General features: G+C 35.7%; 1 protein-coding gene across 2 annotated transcripts in view; it reads left to right on the top strand.

Annotated features, from left to right (window-relative positions):
- FOCAD (focadhesin) overlaps positions 1-14,927 on the top strand; it is a 275,278-nt gene that overhangs the window by 160,833 nt on the left and 99,518 nt on the right. For both annotated transcript variants that reach the window (XR_012495704.1, XM_019750360.2), the window contains 4 exons: positions 2,267-2,401; positions 6,183-6,233; positions 7,000-7,083; positions 14,120-14,252. Coding sequence is in view for 1 of the 2 variants with exons in the window: in XM_019750360.2 (XP_019605919.2) it covers positions 2,267-2,401; positions 6,183-6,233; positions 7,000-7,083; positions 14,120-14,252 (403 nt within the window). In the remaining variant the exon portion in view is untranslated. The remainder of the gene's footprint in view (positions 1-2,266; positions 2,402-6,182; positions 6,234-6,999; positions 7,084-14,119; positions 14,253-14,927) is intronic.

The raw sequence follows: 14,927 nt of genomic DNA, 5'->3' as shown, positions 1-14,927 counted from the left end.
TCTTTTCATCTCTACCTCAGATTTGCCATTCCTCAGGCTTCAGTACCCTCAGTCGCTAAGTACTGGTAATCCGTTCATACTTATTACTGTGCTAAGTAGTGAGGAAAGAAATCTAAGACGTGGTCATTGTGTTTAAAAAATTTAATAGCTAGTTGAGGAGACAACTTACATTCATTGAAAGAGTGAACAGTACTAGACAGTATATAATTAAATGCTAAATTGGGTGATACAGAGTTTTAGATGTTAGAAATTGGGGGAAAGAAAGGGTAAAATGAGGGCTTGAATTATAAGAGAAAACTTCATTGTGGAAGTGGGATTTGAACTGAATCGAAACAACATAGATTGGAATTGGATAGGCTTTCAAAGTGAGAGGAAAGCACGGACAATTAGTGAGTATATTGAGCATGATGAGTTTTTTAGAAAACTTTTGAGGCTGTTTATGTTATTGGAATTGGAGAGACAGAGGTAGATGACCGCTTTGACTTCAGCTATAAGACTACCAGACAAATCTTTTAAAAATTGCATTTTAATTTTATTTATTCCCCAATTCAGAAGTGTCCAGAGGCTGCCTTTTTTATCTGCTTGTTTGTTTGCTTCTGGTTCACATTGTTTTGGTATTCCAGGTACTCCCGGCTGCTTGAGCCTTTCCTCTCTCGTACTCTTGCTTTTTGTGCCTATAACATGCTGCTTTTTGTGTTTTGACTATGTTTTCCATTTCCATGTGTATTGTCTGCCTCATTTTTGTCCATTCCTCCTTCAAGTCCCATCCTATGACTTACGGCTTCCTGATGCTCTCTGATGACTCCTAGCTACTGACATACCTTTTCCTCCTAGATTCCTCTTGAAACTATTTCCTGTTGGACATAGTTCCCAATCTAATCATTTACCTTTTGTTTTCCAATAATTTAGAATTACATATAGATTTCTTTTTGACAAGATGCTAAGTTCTTTGAAGAGTTAGATTATGTTTTATATTTTACTGTTCCTCTTAGTATTGTATACTACTCTGAGTATGTACTCAATGTTGAGTGGAAAGCTTTTAAGGAAAATTTTTTAAAATTTCAAACACTGATAATTTTTAATATTGGAGCTACTTCTTTGTTGTAAATGTGCCTATTTTTCTGCTTGGCATATAGTACTACCCTTAGCAAATGTTAATGGAATCCAAATTTTTAGTGGATTCCAAGTCGAAGAACTTTTTCCTGCTATTTCATGGAAAGTAGAAAATAAGAGCAAAAGTACTGAATCCAACTTTTCAGATACTTTTTCTTCTATCTTCGTTGAGCCTCTCCTTAATCTGTGTCCTTAGGCATATATTATTCATTTATCTTTGACATCTTTTCACTGACTACCTCATGTAGCTTTTCTAAATAATTTATGTATATAGATGGAGATAAATTGTGTATGTTAATTCAAGCTTAAGAGAAGAGATTGGAGTATTTTAGAAAGATTAATCCTTGTTAAACTCTGTCTAATTGATCTGTGTTGGCACTGTTCCTGCCTGAGTTTTAAAATTTTAATAAAATATCTGGAAGTGAAGAAATCATCTGTTGTAGTTGGAATTGAAGTTAAGACATTTGAATATCCATATAACTAGATACTGAAGTGAACTAAGAATACTTGGTTTAAGGAAACTGGGTCAATTTAAGAATAACATTTTTGTCGGGCTTTTATTTTATTACTTAACAGCCTCTTTAAAAATCTGAAGTGACTTTTAAAACAAAGTCCTAAATTATTATTTTAAATAATCTAATCTCCTACCTCCTTTAAAAGTTTGTAAGATAATTTAAGAGTGTTTAATTTATATACATATTAACATCCCAATTTTCTGAATGGTGATGTAGTTTCAACAGAGCTGAAAAACTACAAGAACTGTTTTAGAAATGGCTTTAGAAATGTCCTAGTATTATCTTACCCTTTGTTTCAGAGACCGATTCTTCAACAATGTATGTAGCTAATCTGGAGTTTAATTTTGTGTGTGTGCACACGTGTGACACAGAGAGAGAGAGACAGAGAGAGTTTTATTTCCGTGGTTACCCAAAATAAAGTAGTAAAAACAGCAATTGTTTGAGGCAGGCTGGATCTTCAACAGCAGTTTATATTGGTTTAAATAATTTCTTTTGAGGGGGTGATAATTTATCAAATCTTAACTTCTGGGAATGACCTTGTTCTGAAGTTTCCTTATAATAAGAGAAAGTGCTACTTTACTAATGGCTTCGTAGGAGTTGGGATTTTCTTTGGCATTGACTTTTTATTTGTTTCACAGGTGGTTTGTATTCGCTCCACTTGGAATGCTCTCTCCCCAAAGCTGAGCTGTGACACGAGACCTCTCATTTTGAAGACCCTCAGTGAGCTGTTTTCTCTGGTTCCTTCCTTAACAGTCAATACAGCTGAATATGAGGTATGCATTTGGAGCTCAATAAAGTGTCTGTTTCTACATTGGAAAGACATGTGCTTTCTAATAACTTTTGCAAAAAAAATATTTGTAATCTTTTGCCAGAAATCCTTTAGAATTGTTTGTTCTGAGAACCTGTTGATATCTTTATGGACTCTTAGGAGTAGGAAGATATCCACCCTTATCAATTCTGTGTCTTTAAAATTTATTTTCATAAAGGATACCAAGTTTTTATTGTGCGAGTACGGTCAAGATTTTAAAAAGTCAGTATGTTAAAAGTAATGTTTCTAAAATTTAGAATTCATGAGGCCAACAGTTTAAATTCATTTTGTTGGTATTTTAAGCTCTAAATAATGTACAAAGATGTTAAATAAAGCAGGACAGATTCTCCCAGTAGTATAGACATATTGTCATTTGTGCTTTGCTCCTAGCTTTGCCATAGAGATTTGATTTTTACATGTTAGTTCACGTTTTCTACCTATATCTGTCCTCTTCATCTATACTCTTCAGTGAGGATGATTATAAAATCAAGCCATCTTAGAATAGGAAAACAATTTTATGAACTACTCATTGTCATTGTAATGATTGAAGCACTTAGTAAAAGATGCTTTGCTATAAGCTTTATATATTACTGCTTAACATTTTCTTCATTATCTCTTCTTTGAGTGAAATTGAGAGGCTGGCAAATTCATTTGTATTTCTACTTTGGTAGCCATATTCCCTTTTATGCTCGCCTTTTTTCTTTTTCCTTCAAAGAGCAGCAGTTGGTTTTCACTCGAAGTCTTGGTGGACTTTTAGTTTGATTCAGTGCTTCACAGACTGATAAACTACCCCTCCATCAGATTCCAGTAATTGTCCCTTTTATGTTTTAGATCACACGATAATGCAGGATTATGGGATAATACTTCTAATCATTCTGAAAACCCACAGTGAATAAAATCAAATTTGTTCTTACTGAAGATGCAATACCTAGCACAATGCCTGGCACATAATATATATTTAGTAAGTAGTTAATGAATGCATCATTGAATCAATACAGGATATCGTGAGTTTATTCTCATATTTGGACTTTTGTTCTAGGTATTAAAAAAGAATCATTTTGAGTCTCCTAGAGTATATAGTTCACCAAGAAGTCTTTTTTATGGCAACTTTTCATTGCTATATATCTTTATGTTGTCGGAAAGTCTGCCAGGCTACTGAAAAGGAACTAAGACTGAAAATCAAAGTGAGGACATGTTGTTTATGTTTATTTTCTGTCTTTAAGGACTGAACTCATATACTTTTGTGTTGCTTATATTTTGAATTATTCAGATTTCACTACAGGTTAATTTATGAAGTGGTTTGTGTGTGGGTTTTTATGTTTGCTACCCAATGGCTATTAATTGTCTTTTGGATTAGGTTTTCTTCTTCAGATTTTACATTCTTTCCACTGGCAACTTGTTTTGCTTTATCTTCACGCGTATATTAATATTTAAGCTTCTCTGTTGTTCAGATAGACTGCTTTGGGGCCATTCCATCTATCCGTTTCTTCCCTTCGGTGACCATAATCTACTTGGAAGCTGAAGAAAAGAAATGTAGAGGGAGGGGCCCACCTGGTGGCTCAGGTGGTTGGAGCGTCGCGCTCCTAATGAGGTTCGATTCCCATATGGGCCAGTGAGCTGCGCCCTCTACAGCTAAGATTGTAAACAACAGCTCTCCCAGGAGCTGGGCGGCCATGAACAGCCAGTGCTCCACGTGAGCGCAAGGCTCATCATACCAGCATGGGCCAGGGAGCTGTGCCTACACAACTAGACTGAGAAACAACGGCTTGAACCGAAGTGGAGGGGGGAAGACGGGAGAAAGGGGGTTAGGGAAAAAAAAAAAAGAAATGTAGAGGGGAGACCTCTCTCTGTCTGTCCCTCTTTTTCTCTGTCCCTCTTTTTCTCCCTCTTTTTTACTCCCAATCTCCTCCTTCCCATCCCTCCTTCTCTTGCTTTCTCCCTCCCTCCTTCCCTGTGTATTTACATAATTTATTTTCTTTTAACTACTTAGAGTTTGTTTGCATGTAAGCCAGAGTTGAACGTAATTTTCCCAAAGTATTTCGTAGGTCACTGCTATACCTAGTCACCTCAGTGCCTTGTGTTTGCCTAAAATGAAATCTGACCTCTTTACACTTCATCAGTATGGCCTTTAGAATCTGGTCTCACTCTGCTTTTTTGCCTCCTGCACTCCAAGAAAACTGAACCACTTGGAATTTCCAAAGTTGCCTCCAAACTTTTCTATTTCCTTTCCTTTGTTCATGTTGTTCTTTCGGCTAGAATTACTTCCTTTTTTCAACTCTAATTTTAAAAATCTATTTTAGGATGTAAAAAATTGGTTTAATTTATCCCATCCTTTGAGAATATTTTTGTAATCTCAAAGTTTTTTTAATCTATACTTTCCTAAGAACATTTATTTCTATTTCATGCTACATGATATATCTTTATCTATATATCTACACACTATTTTCCTTGTTAAATTACAAGCTTGTTGAAAATAGAGTCCATGTTTCAGTTAGTGTATTTTCTGAATTGTTTTGCAAAGTGCTTGGTACGTTTATTCACAATTTATTAAAATTGTACTAGGCTTTAGAGATACTAATAAACAAGAATAGATACTATTTTAAAGTACCTATTATATTTCGGCACTCTTCTAGTTATTTTATACCAATTACTTCTAATATCTGACAGGAAGGTATTATTTTTAATTTTATAGCTAAAGAATCTGAGCCTTTGAAAGGTCCATCCATTCATTAAGCAAATATTTATTGAGTATCTGCTATATGCCGGACAAGTAACTTGACCAACACTGTAGTTTCTAAGTGAAAGCTGGTGTCTAAACCCAGGACTTTCTAGCTCCAGAGCCTATATTTTTCCATTATACCATATTGTCATTCCCTGCCTTCCAAAATCTCAAAAGCTGGTAAAGAAAGTAGACCTGAGCTATAATAATTACAATAACATTTGCTGAGTACAGTTAACCAAAGGGATATGAGAGGTGGTGGTGAAAGTGACCAGCACTTTTAGGAATTTAAGGAAACATTATTGAGATGGTGCTATTTGATTACAATTTTGAAGAATTAACAAAATGTTACATCCCATTGAAGTTTGGACAATGGAATATGCAAAGGCAAGGAGGTGTAGGAAAGCCTTATATGATTTAGAAGGGCAAGAAGTTAGATGTGGCTGAAATAACAAGACATTGAGCGTTAGAAGATAAATGACTTTTTATGCTCAATTATTTATTAAATGTTTGTCATTTGAGAAACTGGGTTTTATGTTCTTTATGTCCTGGGCTTTATGATCCAGGCCTTTATATGGAAAGGACAATCACTGCCCTATGGAGTGTATGACCTACTAGGGAGTTAACCACACACACACACACACACACACACACACACACACACAATTACACTAGATGCTCAAGTATGCCATGTGCCATATGGCGCTTGTACTGGGGGATCAGGAACAGTGGCATGAAAGAGAGGAGTGACATTTGTACTAGGACTTGAGAGGTCAGTAAGAAGTGGTTATTTTCTAAATTTAATCATCTTACAGTCTCATGATGTTTAAAATATCCATGTGTTTAAATGATGAGTCTGTTTCTGAGTATATTCATTTTATGAATGATGGGCAAATATAGAATAAGTCAGTTACTAATGATACCATTTTTAAAGTGATTTAATTTCCACTATTTGCTACTTTAGATTATTTATGTTCAGTTTTATCTTTGTCTTAAAATTTTATTCTGGTGTTTGTTGATGTTTCAGAATTTTAAAGTTCAAGTCCTCAGCTTCCTCTGGACCCACACTCAAAATAAGGTACTGTCACAAGGGGTGTCAGTAAAATAGAACCAAGCTGGGAAAGAGCTATCAAATAAGATTCTTAGAATAACAAATACATATCACTCCCTTGAAATGATGGCTTCTTGATTTTAAAAGAATTATGACTATTAATAAATTTAGGTTTTAAATATTATCCTCAATTTACGCTTGTTAATACGTTTTCACCACAAAATACATCTTCTACTTTGTGAAGCTGACATTTGAAGAGAGACTGTTACCATTGTCTCATATTTTTAATGGTCCTTCACCTTTCCTGCTTTATCCCTCCCCTCCCCCCACCAATAAGCATATCAAACAGAAGTCCAGTCCATTTTTGGGATGTAGTTTCCAATCAAGGAATATAGAGAAGAGGAGGTCAGTGATGTAATGCCTGACTCATGCGTGAAAGAGCTTCGATTCTAAAAGCTAATTTTCTCCGTGAGTACCTGGCATCAGAATCCAGTTCCAGGCGTATCAGGCTCGAAACCATTACACCTTCCACTAAGCCATACTACTGCACGGGGCCTCAACGATTATGAGATACTTTATGTTTAAGGTCCAAACGAGGATAAAAGAATACTGCTTTGGATCCCTCTGCCCAGTGCTGTTTTCTCTCTATTGTTAACTGGGACAGATTAAGCAAGGCTTGAGTACTATTTTTTAAAGCTCTGATGGTAGAACTTTGAGGGTGGTGAGAGAAGACTTTCTTCCTCCAGAATTAATGTTTAATCTATGTTATTTGTTTTACCTTTACCCTCTCTAGGACCCAGTTGTAGCAAGCGCTGCCTATAAATCACTCTCACACTTCAGTGCCAGAGAGCACACCATTCTTCATCTACCTGAACAGGTAGGCCTTTCTGCTTTCTCACTGATATCTCTTTACTGCTGGGTTTTACAACTTTACTTGTATCCCCTCCTCTTAGGAGATGCGTACCTGATGGATGTGGATGTAACTGTACATATGTTCTCTGTCAAAGATAAGAATTTATATTATCTGTTTAATCTGTAAAAGACTTTAGTGGTCTTAGTCGTCACAGATAATGAATTTAAATCTCTCTGAAGCAGATGGAAGACCCCTGTGGTTCCAATGGAGTCTCCTTAAGGTGACAGGGTGTATGACTGTGTATGTGAGCCCTTGGCTTCCTCCAGAGGATCTGACACTGTGGGAACCACATTGCCAAGTCAGTGCGCCATCTTGGACTTCAAATCCAAGCATGGCCTGCACTGACTAGGGTTTATACTACCTGTGCAGCCAAAGAATTGCGTTTGTGACACAGCATTGAGATGCCACGTGAGAAGATCTGCTGTTTATTAGTTTAGTGTGAAATGACGTGTAGGTTAGCCCCAGAGAACTTGATGAGGAAAGTGTCACTGTCTTTTAAGGGTTAACACATAGTGTGACATTATCTTAGTATTTACATGAAATGAAAAACATACAACCTTTTCTAGTATCTACCTAACATAACCAGCTTTAAATTATTAGGTTACCTAATATAATCAGCTTTAAATTATTAGGTTACCTAATATAACGAGCTTTAAATTATTAGGTTATGTTCTGGAGTTAAGGGTCCGATTTCACATTTAGTGTTACTGCTAATTTAAATGCACTCAAGTGCATACACATGTTTATTGAATGCCTTAGAGCAGGGGTGTCCAAACTTTTTTCAACGGTTTTCACCGAGGGCCATATGCGGTAAAATACACAAACAGCCAGGCCACTCACTCAAGGTGAAGTACGTATTGCCTCACCTGGTTTATTTAAGTGAACTAACTATATTTTTGGAATTTGCTGTGGGCCAATAAAAAAATGGATTGCGGGCCATAGTTGGCCCGTGGGCTGCAGTTTGGACACCCCTGCCTTAGAGTGTAAGGCAGACATTCTGTTCGAAGAAGTTATGTGTAACATTACCCAGAATCTGTCCATGAGGTCAGATGGCAAGAAGTTTTGGTATGAGTTTCTTGGGATCTTCAGGCATTAAAATGTGTTGACTTTTTCTTCTAGATTGAGTTTGTATGGAGATTAGATGGCAGTAAGAACCAGGCAGACCTCTGTTAACTGACCTGAATAGGGGCACCACATAAGCAGGACTGAAGGACAGGCTCTTTAAAACCAAATTCTAAGTAAGGAAGGGTTTCCCGTGTTGTCGAGGACTCAACAACTGATTGGCCGGCTTGTCATGCAGTTATTGCAATGGGAAGCCTTAAGAAAAAGAAATTTTATGAGCCTATGACTCATAAAATTAAAAAGATGGGGCTTCAGACTGCTCTGTGATAACTAACAATACCCATAGCTTCTTAAAAAAAAAGAAGGAAAGAAAGAAGGTTAAAAAAAAAAGCTGCATGTAAATTTCTTGTGTGAACTCCTACCAATAGATTAGCTGCAGCATCTGGGAAGATGCCATTTATTAATAAATTATAATTTTTAATAAGCAATTGCTAATTTAGATCACAGCATAACAACTACCTTTATTTTTAGCTATTATTCTTATAATATTCCAGCCAGAGTAATAGCTTTTATTAAACAATGTTCACATAGTATTCACTATTTAAATATTGACATGTTTATAATTTTTCTTACTTTAGGGTTATAGCCAGTTTCTGATTATATTTGTTAGAGTTTATAATCAGATAAATGCTATACTCGATTATTAGATATTTTCTTAATCTAACTCTTCTGTAGTTTCTGATCCCTGAATAGCCATAATTAGTTCTTTATACCTTCCGACATAAAGATTAGTGATGTACTTAGAGTTGGGGCTTCTGTGTATGCTTGCATTTTCACCATCAGAATGTGAAGAGCTGTAAAGGAAATCTCGAAGGCTTATCCTTTTTTAGCCATGGTGTTCAACCTTTTCTTCTGCCCTGACCCCTTCTGGGATATGACTCACTCCCCAAGGTAACAATGGTTCACTATTGTGGATATTCTCAAGTGGGATTAAGATGAGGTGACATAAGAGGTTTGAAAACTGTCTGCCTCTGATGCCCATATTTGATGCCTCCTCATGAAGAATCATTGCTTCCGAGACTGCACCATGCATTCTTCTCCTTATGGTTGGTTACTGATTTTTGGTTTGGCTGTTGGAACACCTAAGGACCAAAAATCCAGAATGTGGTCAGTGCGTGTTCATATCCCAAACAAGTCCCCGAAGCTAAGGAGACAACCGCGTCTGCTCCCCACCTCTGTTTTGTATGTGAAATTGAGGCTCATTTTCTAGAAAAGCTTGTTTTCAGTTATTTCAAAAGTGCCTGCCAGGTAGGGACTTATATAAACTAAGATTCTTTGTTAGAGATTACTCACTTTGCACCGAGGGTAATTTCATTTACTCACAAAATTAAAGGTTACCTGTACCTTTCCGGTGCAAGTACATCCACATTCTCTCTTTCTGCTTGTGGAAACTTGTGGCATAATCTTCCAAATGAGCACAGTATGAATTCCAAGTAGACATTTTTTTAAAAAAAGATATAATTTATCCTTATCAACATGGCTCCTTTTGGAGATTATAATTCAGCTACTTTTGTAAGCTCTACCCTTCTTTGAATTTATTAGAGAAAGATTTCTTGTTGATTGATGCAGCAATTTAAAACTGAAACTTATTGAAAACTAACAGGCTGGTAGAACAAAAGGTAGTAGAGGAGTGGCAGACATTAGAAAAAAGGTTTAGGGTTGGATAAGACATTGCATCTAAGGTAAGATGGAACATGTCATTGAATAGTAGAGCTGAATGAGACACCATGTGAGTGAGGGATTTGAATACCAAATTTATTAACTCATCTTCCTTGTCATTGGTTTGTTATTAGGAAGCTATGTGAGATTATTGATGATAGACACTTAAGATTTGCATTGGTTTAATAATTATTTATTGGACGTATACTAAGTACTAGGCCATTTTATGCGCTGGGAATGTGGATGAATCCATGTTTCACTGGTTCGTGAAAATGTCATTGTTAATCACTTGAAACGTGCATATCTAAAGTTGGTCAAAAAAATTGGGGGAGCCTCTATGTGGACTTGTTGATTCTAATGCTAAAAATTAGACATGAATGCTTTCTCCCTTTTGGTTTCTATTTCTTTGTTCTTTTTAGCTATTTATCCTTCTCCTCTGCCTTCCTTAGTGCAAAAATAAACAAACAAAAAACTGTAGAGAATTGTTTTTCTGGTAAAACAATCAGTAATACATAAACATGTAGATAGAAAATTGACTCTGACTTGGGTTCATTAAAAAATATTCAGCTGTTTAAAAATTAAACTTTTTATTATAGAAATCTTAAGATAAATTGTGTTGTTGATTTCTGGAGTTAATTTTAGAAGTGAGTAATATAAAAAAACTCATTATGCATGCTGAGTTGGTATTAATATGGTGTAACCTGTTCGGCTTTGACTTAAATGAATGTCACTGCATTCATCAGAAGCCGTTTCTCTTTTTAAATGAATGTATGCAGATACTTGACATGTTCCAAATAAAATCCTCTGTTTATGCACAAACTCCTGGATTTTCATAGGTTATACACACACACCGGTGGTTGAAAGGTTATCTGGTTCAGAACCCATAGTGAGGCATTTTGTAGGACAAACTTTCCAATATTCAATTTGAAGCAGATTTTAAAAGCAATTTATCATTTTATATTTGGCTCTCCATTTAAGTTTCTTCAATAAAGCATAGCTATAATTGGAAGGACATAGTTGTATGCGTACATGCATGCATGTGTGTTTTAAATATATGTATGGTTTTCCTGGGTATTTTTGCAGCTAATATAATGTAATTTCCAAAATTATATAATCTTAATGTGTATTTTCTCATATGATGTCTCTTGATTTTCCTTAGTTGTAACTCACATTGATCATATTCAGTTGCTGCGCACAAACCAAAGGAAAAAACTAGAGCTAGCATAGGGAAGCTGGAACAAATAATTCTAAGAGATGAGCAGAGGAGGACGGAAAAGTAATGGAACCAAGGTCTAACAATAAGTGCTAATTTGTTCAGGAGAATGAACTCACCTTTGAAGAAACAGAATTTAAGGAGTAATCATACCATTATTAGTAGGCCACTTGTGTCATCTATACTTAAATTATCATATATCTGTAGTTTCTTTGTTAAACATATGCATATGTAAGATGCAGGCATATGCTGTTTACAATATAGCAGATAATATAGGCATTCAGTTATGTGAATGTGAAATAAGACAAATTAAGCTGAATGAGTGGATCAATTTTTTTTTTTTTTTATCCCCAACCTGGTAGGTCTTTCTGTAGTGGGTCTCAGAAATGCGGATGGTCTGGGTACTATGACTCCTTTTAAGTAATTTAGGTTGAACAGAAAGACTGGATAGGCTAAAATGTGTGCATAAATGATTGTATTCCTGTTATACTAAATAATTCTGGAATTAGAAGCACATGGTCGTTTGGCATAGTTCATTCACCAGTTAAGGTCCCGCTGAAGGTGGTGGGGCTTCTGCTTCTTATTCTTCTGCTTTTGCTGCTAACACCTCTGACCCCTCTCCCCTCTCCCCTTTCCTTTTCGCCTCTTGTATCCTTCCTTGCTCCCTCCCTGCTTCCCTCCCTCCCCCCTTCCTTTCTTTTTAAACAGCTTTATTGAGACATAATTCACCCATTTGAAGCACACAATTCAGTGGTTTTAGTACACTCAAAGAATTGTGCAACTAATCACAGAGCAACCACAATCTAATTTTAGAACATTTTATTAGCAGTCAATTCCCATTACCCCTTTCCCCTCCCCAAGACTGAAGCAACCATTAATCTACTTTCTGTCTCTATAAATTTGCCTGGACTGAACTTTTCTATAATGAAATCATATAGTGTGTGGTCTTTTGTGACTGGCTTACTTCACTTACCATAATGTTTTCAGGTTCATTCACATGTAGCATGTATCTGTATTTCATACCTTTTTGTGACAGAATAATATTCCATTATATAGATGGGCCACATTTTGTTTTTTGTATTCATCAGTTTGGGTGTTTGAGTTGCTCTCATTTTTGGGGGGAGGGGGCGGGCACTATTATAAGTAATGCACTCACATTCATGGACACTTTTGTGCAACTTTTTGTGTGATTATGTATTTTCATTTCTCTTGGTTATATACATAGGAGTGGAATTGCTGGGGACATATAACTGTGTTTGACTTTTTGAGAAACTGTCAAATTGTTTTCCAAAAGGACTGCACCATTTTACATTCCTACCAGTATTGTGAGGGTTCTGATTTCTCCACGTCCTCACCATCCCTCTGAATTTTCATATTAGCTTCAGTGTTTCCCTCTGCCTTCCGGCTCGCCAGGTATCCTGTTCATTGTGGTAGGATGTCTGTCAGACCTTCCCCATGCTCTAAGGAGCTAACTGGTGCGGTAACTGGTGCTACCGATGCAGTCTCCAGGTGTAGGCATTGTTGTCTGTTTCCCCAGTACGCTGTTCAAAGATTATTTTCAATTTGTGCTATGATGTGTAAGAAGTCAGGAAGCAAGGCAGATGGACCCAGAACCAACTGCTTTTAGGGAATTTTTAAGGCAATGAGGCCTGGTTAAGCATCTCTAAGTTAATTCCTGATGATATGAAACCTGGCAACTTGCAAGTATCTCTGCAGACCAGAGATACGTGGAAAAGCCCGCTTGTCAGAACCAGAAGGTGTGCAGACATGCCAGGATTTCCCTGGTATGCATCGATATCAACAAATGCCATCATGCCCTATGTGGAGCACACATTGTTGTTATCTCTGTAATTAGGTGAGCGCAGGCCTCTGAGAATTAGGTACTCAATATTGATTGAATCTGAATTAAATTTTGTCTTAGAAAGTGCTCAGGTAGACAGGTTGCCTTCACTCCTTCACTTTTGAAGAGAACACTAGTTGTGGATTGAAAAGCTTCATTGCAGTTGAGGTTATTATACTTAAGAGAAGCATTTCCTCTTGTTTTCTAAATCCCCCTGCAAGAATCCTGACTCACTGCAGTTCCTAAATGGAACAGTTCTTTGGGGACCTATGAAGAAAGCAGTCTGCAGGAATTGTTAATTATTTCTAAAAATAACTCTGGGAGACAGGCTAATGGTAATGACTGAGTTCTGGCATTTCATGGTTATAGCGGCCACTTTTATATGTTTAGATTTCCTCCCCTAATGCTTAATATCTCCATATGGGCATTATGATGGTGTATCATTGAAAGTATTAAAAATTTAATTAATTGCTTAACATTGTATCTTGTAGAAAGTACAACAGTGGTAATCTTTTTACATTTTTTATTTTTGGTTCAAACAAACCTAACTAATCACAGAGCAACCACAAAATCTTAAAATTGCAAATGAGACACAGTAAAGTATAGCTACCAATTACAGATTTTAGGTTTTTATATTCTATAGCAACAAACTGCCAAGTCACATACACACACAAAAAAGTCCACTAAAGCATTCTGTTCTTTCCTGATCTCTACTATATATGCTACTGGAAGATTTTAAGCTTTGTCATAGTCTTATGGCTGGAATCACAAATTAAAAAAAAAAAAAATGTATTCAGACAAGGCAAATATTTAATTATAAACCATGGAAGTTCAATATATTGAATGTGTCAGTGTTTGCATTTTATTGTCGGATGGTGTAAAATTTTATTAGTTTTCTATAATAATCATTGCTTATATTGGCTTATGGTGATTTTCTTACTATATTATCCTTAGTTCTTTACATGGACCTAGGATTGTATCTAATAAGATGATTAGAGGTTAACATTTAGTTAATCTGAAAATAAATAGATTTTTTAAAATTAATTTTTAATGGTCTTTTGATGTTATAGAGCAATGAGTTTAATGCAATTTTAAAATCTTGACATAAAAAGGACAAAGAAAAGATTTTACATAATGTTTTAGTTTTGCTTTCTCCGTCATTTTAGATAAGACCAGAAATCCATATTCCTGCTGAACAAGATGAAGATGAAGATGATGAGGAGAAGGACGCAGACCTTTCAGTTTCTGGCTCTTGCTATCTCAGCCTATTGTCACTCACTGCTCCTTTGGTTTTACCAGGTGACTCTTCTGTAATGTAGTGAAAAAACTAGCATTTTTCACTGATTTAACCTGTCTGATTGATTGCATTCTTTTGTGATGTGTACATATTATAGCTTACTTTAATCTTACTTACTTTCTATCTGAAAGGCAAAAAATGTATCCATCTGTTCTATAGGGAATGCTTGAGGTTGTTTGATATTCAAAACATACTGAATGTGTTAGATTCAAGTGAAATTGAACTGGAAAACTAGTTTAAACAACCATGTTTACTGAAAAATTAAAATTCATTTCAAATGCTGAATTTATTCTGCAAGACAAATTTGCAGTGGGACTTTTAAGCCACTGATTCAAATAATGGTTTATTATTATATAAGCAAACTGAAAAGATCATTAGAATCTTCCAAGATTTACTGGGTAGTTTCATCATTATAAATTTATTCTTTCTTTAGAGTTACCCTAAATGTGGTATCAATATTCAAGAACTATAAATTAATACCTTTTAAAAGTAGACCAAACTATATGGTTATTCAGTTTTTACATAAAGTTTATAGGATTTGGCATTTTAAAAGTTGTTCTAATTATATCTAATTATTCTAATTCAGTATTAGCCAGCATTTTGCTGAGCGTGCCATCTATTACCTATTCTGTTCCAATTCTACCTTGAATATGCATGGATGTAAAAATTTAATTTCT

Source organism: Rhinolophus sinicus, linkage group LG04 (genome assembly GCF_036562045.2).
Source record: "Rhinolophus sinicus isolate RSC01 linkage group LG04, ASM3656204v1, whole genome shotgun sequence".
NCBI lineage: Eukaryota > Metazoa > Chordata > Mammalia > Chiroptera > Rhinolophidae > Rhinolophus > Rhinolophus sinicus.
Note: the sequence above shows the minus strand (reverse complement) of the source record. Positions and strands in the feature narration are given on the sequence as shown.